Here is a 16265-nt window from a genome sequence, read left to right as displayed (position 1 = left end):
CCACTTCAGAAAGTTTAAGGTTGGCTTTGAATGTGTATGTGTTTGTCAGGGAAGGGAGAGGAGGCAGCAGGCTTCTCATCTCAGAGATACCTGGCTTTAGTCACCCCACCTTTTAGCTCTCCCTCTTTGTAATCTGTTTTGCACAGCAGTGCTTAAGTAACACTTTCTAGACATCATTTTACATATTTTGTTCTTCCTGGAAGCTTGCAGTAACTTTATATTGTCTCAATTACGCTTCATATGCAACCCTGTACTTCATATGATTTTAATTTCATTTTTTTCTCTAAATCCTTTACCATTTTTTACTCTTAATTCTCTCATTCATTTTACTTGATTTATTTAATGTATTTCTAATTGCAGTAGCCATCTTTTGTTACTCTAAACCTTCCCATCCCAGTACTTCTCATATGAAGTCATATAAATGTGTTTACCTAAATTTTTCTGTTTGTGTGTGTGTGTGTGTGTGTGTGTGTCTTGCTTTCTTAAATAAATTGAAAACCCTGTGAAGGCAAGGACACTATTAAAAGTTTTTCTAACAAACTGAACCAAATTTATTTTACTTGGGCAAAATTTTAGTCTTCAGTACATTAACAGTTATTGCCATTTCTCTTTAAGTTATACATTTAAAAGTGTGATAAAATCATGGTGCATTGTGATTCAGGTAATCAAAGTTATTCTCTTTGCCTGTGTTATTGACTTGTTGTGAAGGCAAGTCATATAACCTGCCTAAGACTCATTGCATTCTGGATGAGAAAGAGTAAATGTTCTATAAGGCCTTTTCCATTTATAATATGTTTTAAATTTCCTTTTGAACCCTATTTAAATATTTTCTCTAGGTAAAATGTAGGTGAGTTGTATTAAAGCTAGAATAAAGCTTTGAATTTGGAAATCAAAAATCTTTATCAAAGTAATGTTTAACTTTGTAAAATGTATTTATTTAATTTACCTGGTTTATTTTAGACAGGTTACTTGATACTTATTGCTGTTATGCTGGTGTCTCGAACATATTGTGATGTTTGGATGATTCAAAATGGGACACTCATTGAAAGGTACTTGTCTGTTCACCTTCCTCTTGTATGTATGAAATACTAATTTATCTCATAATTAAGCATTATCATTAAAGCAAGAAGTAGGTTTCAAATTAGGTAAAAATACTTAATTTAAGTTATGTGTTCATTTACTTAAAAATATTTATGGGGTGTTTCGTGTATGCCAGACACTATGTGATAGGGTTCATAGTATATATCCCAGTGAAATGGAGAAACTGCTGGACCAAACCTTGCTCAGCTGACAGTTTATAGACTGTTAAAGAGACCAGTAAACAGAAAATTTAAGTGTAGTCTTGTAATGGGAGTTTTTAAAAGCCACCAAGTTTGGTATCTAAAATGAAAGAGATAATTTGGTGGAAAATATCAATGCATTTCAAGAGTCACCTTGAGCATGTTTATAAGAGGAAAAAAACCTCAGATTTTTTTTTTTTGTTTCTGAAGTTAGTGCTTTCTGTATTTTCCATTATTTCCCTACATATTATATTGTTGACCACTACAATGATTAATTCAAAATCAATAATTTTGAATTTAAAAACTTTGAAAATGTCAGTTGGGGTATCTTGGGTTGTAACAACCATTTAGCGTTTATCTGTTAATAAAGAATTTATTCTTCATGATACCAATTTGAATATCAGGGTAGGAAATATTTTCTTCGATTGCAGTAGTTCCTGGTTTGTAATATTTTGTTAGAAAATTTCTTAAAATACTTGAAGATGACTGTTTGAATGACAGTACTTAAAATCTCTAAATGCCCCCAAATTTTGAAATACAGGTTTTTTCTTTTAGATCCTTGATTTGCTTCTTAGAGAATTTATAGGAAGAGGAAGAATGCTTTATGCCCGAGTTTTCAGACTCATTTCTCTAGGAGAATAAAGAAGTTTATCTGCACAGGATTAAAGAATTAAGCACATACTTCTGAATATGGGTAAATTATGTAGGCTATTATATTCAACCAAGTCTCCCTGAAACCTGTGGTAGTCTCATGCCTTTTTATTTGAATCATAATTTTAAAAGTCATACATGAACATAGCTTAATGTCAAATAGTCCTCCTACAGGTTATAATTTCAAAACATACATTCCCAGGGCTCACTCCTTCCACTCAACTGTCATTACCTGGAGCCAATGGTTTTCTGTTGTTTCTGTTTCATCTTTTATGTTTGCATTTCAATATAACATACTTATATTAGTGCTTAGAGATTTTTTTTTTATGTTAGTGTATATGTTCATTTCCTACTTTGGAGGGTGAGAATTAGCTCTTTTGCATTCCTATCAACTCCCGTGCTCATCTTTTCAATTACATTGTAATTGTTGTTAAATCTGAACTTAATGGCCATGATTTTTGACTATCTTTACAGCTGAGCAATGTGGTTTACCTTGGTAGTTTCTTTTCTATAAGGCTTTTTGTTTTTCCTGGCATTTATAAATCACAAATTTTTGTGTGCTTTAATTTTTTGTCTACTCCTCTATAATTCAGCTCAGGCTTTTTGACAATACTGTGAAATCTTTTTAATATTGTGATATGATCAAATGTGCCAGGTAATCTATCAGTTTTGTCTCAACATTTTCACCCTCACCCTATTACTTGTAGTTTCCTGTCTTCTGTTTTAATCATGGCAGTTATACTCTAGGCCCTCTGAATAGCAGTTAAGTTTGAACTGTTTCATCATTAAATTGCATCTTCTCTCCTGCATTTACTAGCCTATTTTCTGAATCTTTTGTTTTCCTCTTTCATGGCTTACTTTCTCATTTTGGCAAATACAGTCTTTCTCTGAAAACAAGGTTCAAGAGAGAAATTTCTGAAACCTTATAGATTTGAAAATGTCTTTATTCTACTCTTACATAATATGTGATTAATTAGCAATGTTTGTGTATTCCTAGTTGAAAGGGTCTTTTCCTCAGAATTTTGAGGGCATCACTGTTGTGTTCTGGCTTTCAACCTTGGTTGCAGACAGTTGGGATCACCTGGTGAATTTTAGGAACTAGGCCTAATCCTACAGATTCAGGTTCGTTTAGTCATCGCTTTGTGAAAACATCCTAGATGATTCTAGTGTGCAGCAAAATTCAAAACCACTGCTGTAGGTCCATGGGATGTTGAGGCCTGTTGCTACTTTGATTGCTCTTCCTTAGCAGGGGATCTGTCTTCAAACTTTATTTTTTCACTTTTTTGGTAATTTGTGATGTATTAGTGGTGTTTGAAAATTTCACTGAACATCAGTGAATTTTTTTCCCATTCTTTTTGTTAGGCACTAATTGGTCCATTTTTAAGTCTATAAACTGAGTCTTCATTCTGAGACATTTTCTTGTTTTAAAACAATTTTTCCTCTCCATTTTTTCTGGAATCCTTATTAGTTGAGTATTGGACTCCCTCCATACCGCTAACCTGTTTATCATGTTTTTCTCTACTGTTTTCATATCTGACATTTTATTCTGTTTTCTAGGAAATATCTTTATTGTCTAGTGAGTTTTTATTGTTATTTTATGTGGATGTGTATTTTATAGCAATTATTCTTTCAAATATGTGTTTTGTTGTTTCTTCATCTTGAAACTATCAGTTTTTAGAGGAATGTTTTGTCAGCTCCTTGCATTGTTTGTTTCTTTCATTGTCCTTTAAAAAAATTGTTCTGATGTTTGTCAGTCATGGTAGAGACTTTATTGAGGCAGTCTATGACTCTTGTCTATTAACTCACATTTAAAAATGAAGGCTGTAAAAATTTATTGAGCAGGAGTTGAGGACTTGCTGATTATGTGGTCTCCCTTGAAGGATGTCTCAGGGAGTCTGGCCTTGTGTGTGCCTAGTGAAGAACACTAACAAATTGAAAGAACATGAACATCACCGACACGTTTGTTTATTGCTTCTAGTGCATCAACTGTAGGAGGATCCATTTTTATTGCTAAGTTCTATTTTTATGAGCAGTGTGCACAAGTAAATTGAATCTTTTGTGTAATTAACATAGAAACGACATTTATGCCCTTTAACACAATTATAAAATTTATATTTTTCTTTGATAACTATCTGATTTTAAATACTATATATTGATAAAAATACAATATCCTCAACTATAATATTGCTAATTGTCTTGTGACAAAAATATATGGATTATATCCACCATGAAATCATATTAGACGTTTGTGCCACCTTTTAGACACAAATTACTTACACACTCTGTACAGTAATAGTTTAGAATAGAAAATTGGTTTGCTTTAAAAAAATTTTCCCATGTTTTGTGATTTCATCCTTTTGTAATCCAGAAGAATAATATTATGTATTCACAACTAGGGATTTCTAAGTTTAATTAAATAGATGATAATTTTTATCAAAGACAATAATCTGGAAAAGATACATAACCAAGGGTAGTTTGTTACATCAGTTTAATTGATGATAATGGACAAGAGAAAAGTTATGAAGTATGAGCCAGCTTATAATTCTACTTGCTAAAATAGCCTATTGGCTACTCAGTTTTAAAATTTAATTATAAGATTAAAAATTTTTTTGTTTTTTTTCTTTGAATTTCTAGCAGTCTCTTAAAAATTAGTTTGATATGCTTTAAACTTAGAGAAAGGTTGCAAGGATAGTGCCAGAAACTTCTTCATACTCTCTTAAGCATATTCACTAATTGTAATTATCATTTTGAAGTTGTTAACTTTCTCCTTGGTAAATATTTTTGAGCCTCTGCTGTATATGAGTTCTTTAATATTTGGTCAAATATTAATATTTAATAAATTTATCCAAATTAAAAGTTTTAAAATATTGTGCATAGAATAATTTTATTTGAAAAATTAGTACTTTTTTGCTCACTGTTAAAGTTACATTGTAAATTGATTTATCTGTCTTTTCCTTTTGTTGCCTCTTTTAAAGCAGATCTAGATGCATGCATTTCTGCTAAGAAGATTCATTTTTGCTAAAGTCTCCAAGAGACTTGTTATAATCTTTAATGTGCTTCATTCTAGTATCCTTTTCATATTTTAGGGTTGTTATTAGCTACTGACTTTGGAATATTGTTAAATCTGAATAAAACTGTTATCTTCTTTAAGGTAGACACTGTAGTAATTCTATGATATAGAGGAGAATCCTTCATAAAGATTTTATTTTCACCCATTTGGCTATCAACAGCATTTTAAAATCAACAAATTCTGTAAAGATCTTTATATATTTTGGCAATAGTCATTAAGGCTACTGTAAATTTACTTTTTGTTAATTATTACTGTTTTTTTGCAGCGGAATAATAAGCAGAAATAAGGCTTTATTCCAGAAACCATTTTTTAAGTTTATAGCTGCTACTCCAATGGTAAACCATTGCTCAATGATGGCATGTACTTTACCAGAATTTTATAATCTTGTGTGTTTCACAGCTTGAGCCACACTAAAACACTTTGGTTTGATGTAAAGTTTGGTTCAAACAATTTTAACTTAAACCTCAACTTTTTGTACTGTCTTCATTGCTTAATGTCTCTATATTCTCACTGCTTATAAACAACATTTTTGTGTGGTTTTATTTTTACTTTGATTCAGTTCAGAGTTTTTAAAAACTTTTTTTACTTTCTAGTGGTTATATCAAAATTGGACTTAATTTTTTCACCACCCAAAAGTAACACTTCCCAAAGTAGGTTGTGTAGAATCCTAGGTATCCAGGAGATGTTACATGCTGTAAACCCCTCGGAGAGTTATAGTGCATTTATCTTACATTAAAAGCTTTGAGAAGGTCTTTGATAAAGACATTTGTTAGCTTTGTTTAATTCATGTTTTCCCAATTTTATTTACCTACTACCTCGTAAAAAAGAAATTATATTTCTGTCATATACCAATCACTTTTTAATGAGGGGATAGATTTAAATCATTTAATCCAAGGTTTCTCAAAATATATTATGTTTGGGAATATTAAGAAATACTTGAAAAAAGAGCTCTGTGATTAAATAAAATATCTCTTCTGTAAATGATAGACTTAGATTGTACCCAAAGATCCTTCACTTATATAATAGTGCCTTTCAAGCGTTTTAATAAAGCAGTAGAATCCTTATTTTAAATTCTTTTTAAAATTTTTTTATTTTGAAAGGCAGAGGTACAGAGAGAGGTGGAGAGACAGAGATTCCATTCGCTGATTCAATGCCCAAATGGTCACGACGGCCAGAGCTGGGCTGAACCAAAACCAGGAGCTAGGAGTGTCTTCTGGGTCTCCCATGGGGGTGCAGCAAGCGCATTAGGCAGAGAGCTGGATCGGAAGTGGAGCAGCCAGGTCTGGAACTGGTGCCCCATATGGAATGCCAGGGTCGCAGGTGGAGGCTTAACCTGCTGTTCCACAGCTCCAACTCCTAAATTCGTAATGTATATTTAAAAAATAGATAAATATGTAAAATATATGCTGATCTAGTTCAAGTTTGCTAAGGGATCTGAAGCTGTGCTGAGCCATTCTAAGGCTGACAGGAACTCTGCTGAACCATATTCTCTGATCTGTCCTTTAGTCCCAGGCTTGGCAGACTAGATCCTGGAGGACAAGTGTTGCTACCTGTTGTCTGTTTTGGTGAAATTTTACTATTAGCAGCCGTACTTGTTCTTGGCTGCTTTTGCTCTACAGTGGCAGTACTGTGTAGTTAAAACAGAGATCTTTTGGCTCAAGAGCCTAAAATGCTTACTTTCGCCCCTTTATGATAGGAGATTGCTGGTCTCTCCGTGTCAGTCTCTGTCATTAGTTCATGCATATTAGAATCAGAATGTTAAAATACTTAAAAGTAAACAAATGCTGCTTTATTTTATCTCTAGTAACCAATACCTAGGTCTGTATTTCTGCCTCTCAAAAATTTTTTTTTAAATGATAACATTTTGAAAGCAAACATACCTTTGTAGGAAAATGTTTTTTCACATCTTTTTTCTTAGTGATTCTTTTGATTTAATAGAAATTTCCGGAAATACTTTTAGAGCTTTGCAGAAGTTTTCTTTGTACTATACTTTGCTTCTTTTGCAACTAATGCATTGCATGTGCTGGTTTGCAGTGGTATCATTGGTCGTAGCAGAAAAGAATTCAAGAGATACTTATTCAACTTCATCGCTGCCATGCCTCTTGTAAGTTTAATTTATTAAAAATCTTAAGTAGGGAAAAATTTCATCTTGTTAAAATCTTTAAGGATTCTTACTATGTTTTTTGAAAATTTATAACACCACATTCCTATTTTGAGCCTAGTTTTATAATTTATACTATACTTTTCAGTATAAACCTTTATACTAGTTAGAGAAATTAAAAGGAATTCTGTACAAATTATGTATAAATTTCATGTATAGTAAAGGTATGGAGATGATTTCTCTTTTAAAAATCGTAACCAATTTTCTTCAGTTGGTAGCAGTAGCCTATTAGCTGGCGGTAGCATCTCCTTTCTAGATGTGACAAAAAGAAATGTTTCTAGGTGTGGCCAAATTAGGAGGCCTCCTGGTTGGGAACTGTTGCTTTAGGCCATAAATTATCATATTAACTTGAACTACTAAATATAGTTTAAATTGGAACTTATGATCTGAGTTTATTAAAGACTAAATTTTTAAGACAACACATACATGATTTTCTTAGCTTGGTTCTTATATTATTATTTTATTGGCACTATTGGGAATTTTAATGTTCTAAACTGGGGACAAGGGAAGGAAAGGAGAAGCTTGATTCTAAAATTCAATAAAATTGAAAATTGGGAATTCTAGTTTAATAAAGTTTGAGGAGGAGCATACGTAGTTTATAATTTTTTAAATTAAAAAAATGAGAAAGATTCAGCAGAGACTTCATGAGAAACGTTTTATTGTGAATTTGCAATGTGAATGTGATTTTGGAACTATCGAAGGATTTATTTTAATATGATGATCTGAAAAATAGCACTATTTGGTATAAAACTTAAGATTTTTAAAAATTTTGTTTAAAATTTTCTTATATTTGTTTATTTGAAAGACTGAGTGACCGTAAGACAGAGAGAGAGAGAGAGATATTTTCATCCACTGGTTCACTCTCCAAATACCCACAATAAATAGCCAGGGCTTAGGCTGAAGCAAGAAGCCTAGAACTCCATTTGGGTTTTCCACATGGATGCAGAGGCCCAAGTACTTGGGCTGTCCTCCACTGCTTTCCCTGGCACATTAACTGGATGCTAGATTAAAAGCCGAGCAGCTGGGACTCAAACTGGAATTCTAATATGGGATACTAGTGTCCTGAGTTGTGGCTTAACCTACTACACCATGACACAAGTCCCCTAAAAGTATTTTTTTGGTAAATGTAAATATAATGTTTATAGGATTTTATGTCTGAGTTTGTGGTGCTGCTAATAGGAATCAGAAGCTACAAAGATAAAGGAACTCCTAAAAGCAAATCTTTATATTAGAAAAGTGACAGATTTGATTGTTTACAAAGTTGGCAAGATGCCATCTCATAATTAAGATTCAGTTCCAACTAAAGTTTAACATAGGGTCATTAAAGCCAGTTGCAGTTTGGTTAGCCTGTTCTCTTTGCATCACTATAAATGCTAAATAAAACATCTGAATCATAAATTTGGACTATCAACCATAAAAATCATAGGATTTGAGGACATAGTGAATGATAAAAAAGTAAGTTACAGTAATTTAGTAAGCAGAAATGAAGCAAACCAATATTTGTTTGTTTGTTTTAGATCTCTTTGGTTAATAACTTCTTGAAGTATGGGTTAAATGAACTCAAGCTATGCTTTCGAGTACGGCTCACTAAATACCTCTATGAGGAGTATCTTCAGTAAGTGTTACCTTTTTTATATTAAAAATACTTGAATAGTAACATTTGTGATATTGAGGTATTTCTTATGTGTTTGATACGTATTTTAGAAAGCCTGCTCTTAGACACAGGAGTATGTTGGGAATAAGTTTCCTGGAATATTGCCTTGGCTCTTCCATTAACTGACAAGTCATCCTACTCTGGACTTGCTTCCTCTAAATGAAAAATGAAATGTTGAGACAGTCTTTAGAGTCTCTTTTGGCTCTAAACTTTTCTATTTCTATATATTTGTACTAGGTAGTATAATGCAAATTTTTTTGTTTTATTTTAAAACTCGCTTGTTTTAAGTCATTTTCTTATTGCTATTTCAGAGCTTTCACATATTATAAAATGGGAAATCTGGACAGCAGAATAGCTAATCCAGACCAGCTGCTCACACAAGATGTTGAAAAATTTTGTAACAGTGTAGTTGATCTATATTCAAATCTTAGTAAGGTAAGTTTTTCTAATTTTTAAATTATTTGTTAAGTTTGTTGAATTTTGAATCTAAAACTTATATAGAATTGCATAGGCAAAACCATAGCAAATAAATATGTAATGCTTTTATAAAAACATTGGAGTTATAATAGTTTTAATAATTAAAATAACAGTTTTTATATTATTTTAGGAGGTACTTTGGCCAAGAACTGACAGTTGAGTGTCTTAAAAAGATTTTGTAAGAATTTGCAAGATGAGATTTTTGGACTGTAAACAGATTTGAATTCTCATTTTTTGACCTGTGTATTTCTAGCAGTTGTTACAGATTGTCAGTTTGTATTTCCAGTTCCACATCCATAACACTAAACTAGGACTTCTTTCCTACCTGTTTCTCTGCTTCAGTATCTCCAATTATAATAGATCATTTAAGGTTTATTCAAAAAATTTTCAAAGGAGTTAGTTTGCTTCAGTTTTCTAGACATTTTTATTTATTTGAAAGGGGGAAAGCAAGAAATGGAGGCAGACAGAGTTCCCATCACTGGTTGGCACCCCCAAATTCCCACAACAGCTGGGGCTGGGCCAGGCCAAAGCCAAGAGCCAGGAACTGAGATTCTCCCATGTGAGTGGCAAAGGTCCAATGATTTGAGTCGTAATGTGCTGCCTCCCAGAGTGTGTGTTAGCAGGAAGTTGGAATCTGGTACAGGGCCAAGACTGGAACCCAGGCACTCTGATTATAGGATGTGGGTATCTCCCGTGGTGTCTTAACTGCTACTCCAAGGGCCCATCTTTTTAGTTTTCTCGTTACTGTTTTCCTCCTCTCAGAATGTTGCCAGAGCTCTTGACTCGAGCCATTTTTTGGCCCATGATTTTTTCCCACTTCTTTAGTTCTTACTTGTCTTAGTGATCTTATCTCACCACCCTTACAGCTTTTGTTTCTCATTAAGCCATCTTCTTTGTCATTGCTTCCTGCATTGACTAGGATGATGTGGTAGGTACCTATAGTTAGTTGTCTACCAGCATCCCCTCCGCTCTTCATCTGATAGGGTCCTCTTCCTGCTCTAATCCACGCAGCTGCCCTTGGTTGGATTAGGGAGCTTGTCTCAAGCTGGACCAATTATTATTTCTTTGCATCTGGTCACAGTTGGCCCAGATACCCATTCTTAGGACAAAAAAATTTATAAGGATCTGGGTTACCTTTTAAGACTCGGAATGATCCTGCTTCAACCATGTGGATGGAGAGAGGATAGGCAGTTCTTAGAAAAGAGATACATCCGGGGCTGGCATTGTGGCGCAGCGGGTTATAGCCCTGGCCTGCAATGCTGGCATCCCATATGGGTGCCAGTTCAAGTCCCGGCTGCTCTACTTCTCATCCAGCTCTCTTCTATGGCCTGGAAAGGCAGTAGAAGATGGCCTAAGTCCTTGGGCCTCTGTACCCAAGTGGGAGATCTGGAAGAAACTCCTGGCTCCTGGCTTTGGATCAGCTCAGCTCCAGCCATTGTGGCCACTTGGAGAGTGAACCAGCGGTTGGAGGACCTCTCTTTCTAGCTCTCTCCGTAACTCTTTCAAATAAATAAAATAAATCTTTAAAAAAAAAAGAAAAAGAAAAAGAAAAATGATACATCCACAGGAACTTCTCTTCTTGTGCACGGGCCCACTACTAAGATACTTTTTCACTTCATGACAGTCTTTTTTTCTTTTTTGAGTTCTCCAGAATCTTTTGCTGATTCCAAATTATAGGAACTCTGACTACATATTCTGAGGATAGGATAGGGGAATATATAGAGCTATTCATGAGTTTGGTAGATACATTTTTTCAAATTATTTATTTATTTATTTGAAAGGCAGAGATACAGAGAGTCAGGTTTTCTACCTGCTGGTTCACTCCCTAAATGACAACAGTCAGGTCTGGACCTGGCCAAAACCAGGAGCCAGGAACTCCATCTGGGTCTCCTACGTGGGTAACAGGGACCCAAGTACTTGAACCATCACTGCTGCTTCCCAGAATATGTAGTAATGGGAAGCTGGAGTGAGAAGTGGAGCCAGGACTCAAACCCAGGCATTCCTGTGTGGGATGCAGGTGTCCCTTATCAGTCTTTGCTGTTCCAAAATTCCTTCTCAGTGTAGATCAGTTTTGTAGACAAACAATTATGTATTCTTTCTGTGGTGATACCAAGCAAGTTTATAAGCTCAGAGCTTGCCACATCTGTGTTAGTGAGATTGTCATCAAATTAATTGTAATGGTATTATGTACTACAGTGTGCTCACTGTTTTAAACCAGACCATTTATTCTAGTGATAATAAGGATATTAATCAGAAAGGGGTGGCTTCAGACTTAAAGTGAATGAACACAATTTATCTTTATTGGAAAACACTTTAAAATATATGCAACTGATAGTGTAGCAGTTGAATTGTCGCTGTGTGAGGGGCAGTACATTAATGTGTGTTCTCAGAGCTTGAGTTTTATGTCACAGAATTAGGGTTATAAGCTCACATGATTATTTCAGTGCATACACATTATGATAAGATAATTGAATAAAAACCTACTAGAGGAGGAAGAGCCTCTAATTTTACTGGTCAAGATTTGTGGAAATCAGAAAAAAGCTGGTAACTGATTTGGGATTAACTCAGGTCATTTTATTCAGTGCCCTTATATTACATTGAGAAATTGCTAAGTTACTAAGGGTTAATTATCACAATAGAATTTATTTGAAAATAAATGTTTTTTCTACTTGTTATGCACTAGACATTGTTCACACAATCTCCATTTTAAGTTTCTTAAGAAAAGAACTGTGTCTTTTATATGTTTATTGATAAATGTATTGTTATAGTACATTATACGTAATGGGAACCGTACATGCTGACAAACATGTTGTGTTAACTACCAGTGTAGTTCTTTAGATTCAGTCAACCTAATTCTTTAGTTTTAATTCTGTGTATTCTAATATTTGTTTTGCAGCCATTTCTAGACATTGTTTTATATATCTTCAAGTTAACAAGTGCAATTGGAGCGCAAGTGAGTCTACTTTTATTCTTTTATTTTATACTTTTATTTAAATTGCTCAAAAGTGTTGTCAATATATGTATATCTCAAAGAATGTTTTCATGTATGTGTTTTCACATGACATATAACAGAGTCTAGTTATAAAATAATACTGTACTAGAGATTTTAAAAGCTATCTTAATTTGGTGTCTCTATTTCCTGTAAGTCAGATACTTAGAAATATTTTTTAAAGATTTTTTTTTTTATTTGAAAGTTAGGGGCCAGTGCTGTGACACAGCGGGTAAAGCCGCCACCTGCAGTGCTGGCATCCCATAGGGGCGCTGGTTCGAGTCCCAGTATTCCACATCCGATCCAGCTCTCTGCTATGGCCTGGAAGAGCAGTGGAAGATGGCCCAAGTCCTTCAGTCCCTACACTTGCATGGGAGACCCTGAAGAGGCTCCTGGCTTCGGATGAGCGCAGCTCCAGCCATTGCGACCAGTTGGGGAATGAACCATTGAATGCAAGACCTGTCTCTGTCTCTGTCTCTCTCTCTCTCTGTCTCTATCTCTGCCTCTCCTTCTCTCTGTGTAACTCTGACTTTCAAATAAATAAATACATCTTTTTAAAAAAATTAAAAAAGATGTATCTATTTATCTGAGTTATTGAGAGAGAGAGAGAGAGAGAGATCTTCCATCTGCTGGTGTATTCCCCAAATGGCTGCAACAGCTGGAGCTGGGCTGGTCCAAAGCCAGAAGCAAGGAGCTTCCTCTGGGTTTCCTTCATGCGTGCAGGGACCCAAGAACTTGGGCCATCCTCTGCTGCCCTCCCAGCACATTAGTAGGAAGCTGGATTGGAAGTGGAGCAGCCAGGACTCAAAATGATGCCCATATGGGATGCCGGTGCTACAGGCAGCAGCCTTATGCCACAGCACTGGCCCAACTTAGAAATATGTTATGGCAGTAATTTAACCAGAAGTACTTAGACATGGAACATACGTATACTTATTATTGCAAAGTAATGTATAAAAAGAAATTAGAACGGGTATAACATATTTTAAGAATTTTTTTAAAAGATTTTATTTATTTGAGAAGTAGAATTAGAGAAAGTTCTTCCATCTCCTGCTTCATTCCCCAAATGGCAGCAATGACTGGAGCCGGGCTGATCCAGAGCCAGGAGCCAAGAGCTTCTTCTGGGTCTCCCACAGGAGTGCAGGGACCCTAGCACTTGGGCCATCTTCCACTCTTTTCCCAGGTTGTAAGTGGAGAGCCTGATCGGAATAGGATAGCTGGGACACAAACCCGTGCCCATAGGGATGCTGGCACCACAGGCAGAGACTTAGCCTACTATGCCACAGTGCCAGTCCCAAGAATATTTTACAATAATATAAATGTTGACTGTTTCATGAGTCTTATTACCCTATCTCTGATATCTGTAATGACAAGAATTACCTTTGAATTTCTGAGGATTCTCATTGAAGTTGAACATCAGTTATTGAATATGTAATGTTATTATTATATATTTATAGCACAACTATGTAATAGTGTGATTTTTATATATATATGTATATGCATTTTATTTGATTAATACATAATTTACTTAGTGATTTTTGTAGGTTTCCAAAACACTGGGGAAAGTTGTTTTTTTTTTTTTTTGAAGATTTATTTATTTGAAAGAGTTACAGAGAAAAGAGGGATAGAACTTCCATCTGCTGATTTACTCCCTCAAATACCAGCAATGGTCAGGGCTGGGCCAAATGGAAGCTAGGAGCCAAGAGCTTCATCTGGGTCTCCCACAATGAGTGCAGGGGCTCAAGCAATTGAACCATCTGCCACTGCTTTCCCAGGTGCATTAGCAGGGAGCTGGATCAGAAGTAGAGCATCTGGGTCTCAAACCGGTGCTCATATGGGATGTGGTGTTGCAGGTGGTGGCTTACACTGCTGTACCACAACGCTGGCCCCAGAAACTGCTTTTTATTTAAATTTTTTTTGTCATTCTTCTTAACTTCTTACTGTTTGTGATTCAGGGTTAATCATACTTACAGCTTGTTTTACTAGAAACAAATAGAGAGGCCTATTCCTCCTTTATGTTATATTTTTATGGTACTTAATAATTTTTATCATGCTGAAGTATATGTTCATGTATTTTTGTTATTTTTGCATTTCTTAAAATCAGAAACTGTGTTTTAGTTAGATGTTTGGCCCATATTTACAGTAGTTGTTAAAATGCATTGAATCACTCAGAGTTAATTAAATTTTTTTGGTATGTACTGAATTCCACATATATTGTACTGGATAGTCAGAATGAAAAAAAAGGAGTAAGACATAGTTTCTTTATCTGTTCATCCATGGATAGACATCTAGGTTGATTCCAATTCTTGGTTATTGTGAAGAACGATGCAATAAACATAGAGTGCAGGTTTCTCTTTCACATGCAGATTTCATTTCCTTTGGATATATTTCTAGAATTAGGATAGCTGGTAGCTATGGTAGAACTATTTTTATTTTTATTTTTTTGAGGAACCTCTTTGTTTTTCTCTGTAATAGCTGTGTGAATTTGTATTCTCACCAACAATGTATCAGGGTTTGTTTTTTTCCACATCGTTAGCAGCATTGGTTACATTTTCTCTTTTTGATAGTAGCTACTCTAACCAGAGTGAGATGATACTTTATTTTGATTTTTATTTGAATTTTCCAGTTGGATAGTGATACTGAGTATTTTTTCATGTATTTGTTGTATATGAGGTATATATACACAATGGAATATTACTCAGCCATTAAAAGTGGTTGAAATTCTGACATTTGCAACAATATGGGTAGAGTTGGAGATGATTTTATTAATGAAATAAGCCAGACACAGAAAAGCAAATACCACATTTTCTCTCATTTGTGGAAGTTTGTGTGTGTGTGTGTGTGTGTTTGTGTGTGTGTGTGCGCGCGCACGTGAGAGAGAGAGAGAGAATTTAAATAAGTCCTTACTAGAGGCTGGGAAGGGTGGAAGAATGTGAGGAGATTTGCAAATGAGTACCAAAATGCAGTCAGGTGAAGGTGTTCCATAGGATAATAGATTAACTATTGTTTGAGATAAAGGAAATGAAATGGTTGCTTGCCTGGTGTGATTGGTTTATGCTGGGTATATCTCTTGAAATATTCTGTTGCACCCCATAGAAAGAATAGGTATTTCATATTAAAAGTTTAAAAAATAGTAAAAAAAAAAGATATAGTTCCTGCTCAGCAGGAGTTATAATATGGTAAAAGAGGTAGATATTCAAGCAATTCTAATAAGTGTGATAAATATAATAAAAGCTTTAGTAAAGTATTTAGTACATGGAAGAATCAGAGTTGATTTTTGAGCTGCTTTGGGGAGATAAGTAGGTATCCATTAGATGTTCCGGCTTGTCTCACTACCTGTCTGAATGCTATGCTCAGGAAACAATGATTTCAGTATGACAGAGCACAGGGATATGTAAATGATTGAGGGAGGGGCCTGTGATGAGCTTAGAAAGATAAGCTTCAAGTTTTCTCCTGAGATTGTCCATGGTTGATGAGTTCATTTACAAAAGTAGAAGGTATAGCAGCTAGAAGCAAGGTACATAAGCAGGGAAAGGCAGCTGGAGTTGCTGTGGGGGATGTGAGTTTGAGTCCTTATGTGGAAATTAGATCTTGGGTACGTAAGTGGTGAAACTGGAGGTATGAATTTGTAATGAGGAAGGAATCTGAGAGAAGATTAATTAATATCCAAAGAGAAGCACAAAAAGACACCTAAGGATTATTGTGGAGTCTTAAGAAAATATTAATTAAGAAGAGTTCCAATGGATGAGTGTTAATTAGATGCCATGGAAAAGTGAGAATTGCAATGAGATTTTGGGTGAGCAAAAGCAGTAGAGCAGAGGGATGAGCTGCTGTGGTTGAAGGAGTAGTGGCTAAGTAGTGAAAGTGTAGAGAGGCTGGTACTTTTTCAGAAAAGAAACAAGATAAAAACAATTAACCAAGGGAGCAGTTTCTCAGTCATTGTGACAATCGTACATGTTTGCATCCAGTGAATTTATTGTGAT

The 16265-nt window shown here is 34.9% G+C and overlaps 1 protein-coding gene across 5 annotated transcripts in view; it reads left to right on the top strand.

Moving 5' to 3' along the window:
* The window catches only part of ABCD3 (ATP binding cassette subfamily D member 3), an 80344-nt gene that overhangs the window by 34251 nt on the left and 29828 nt on the right, over positions 1–16265 (top strand). For 3 of the 5 annotated variants that reach the window (XM_002715849.6, XM_017346066.4, XM_089337060.1), the window contains 5 exons: positions 961–1049; positions 7036–7105; positions 8680–8777; positions 9128–9251; positions 12190–12246. In XM_002715849.6, coding sequence (XP_002715895.1) covers positions 961–1049; positions 7036–7105; positions 8680–8777; positions 9128–9251; positions 12190–12246 — 438 coding nt within the window. Of the gene's footprint in view, positions 1–960; positions 1050–5266; positions 5337–7035; positions 7106–8679; positions 8778–9127; positions 9252–12189; positions 12247–16265 lie in introns of all 5 variants that reach the window. The other 2 variants (XM_089337059.1, XM_089337061.1) reach the window with 1 other exon arrangement.

Source organism: Oryctolagus cuniculus, chromosome 7 (assembly GCF_051225735.1).
Source record: "Oryctolagus cuniculus isolate XC-2025 breed Fujian yellow rabbit chromosome 7, ASM5122573v1, whole genome shotgun sequence".
Classification (NCBI taxonomy): Eukaryota; Metazoa; Chordata; class Mammalia; order Lagomorpha; family Leporidae; genus Oryctolagus; species Oryctolagus cuniculus.
The sequence above is the reverse complement of the archived record's forward strand: the minus strand, read 5'-3'. Positions and strand labels throughout refer to the sequence as shown.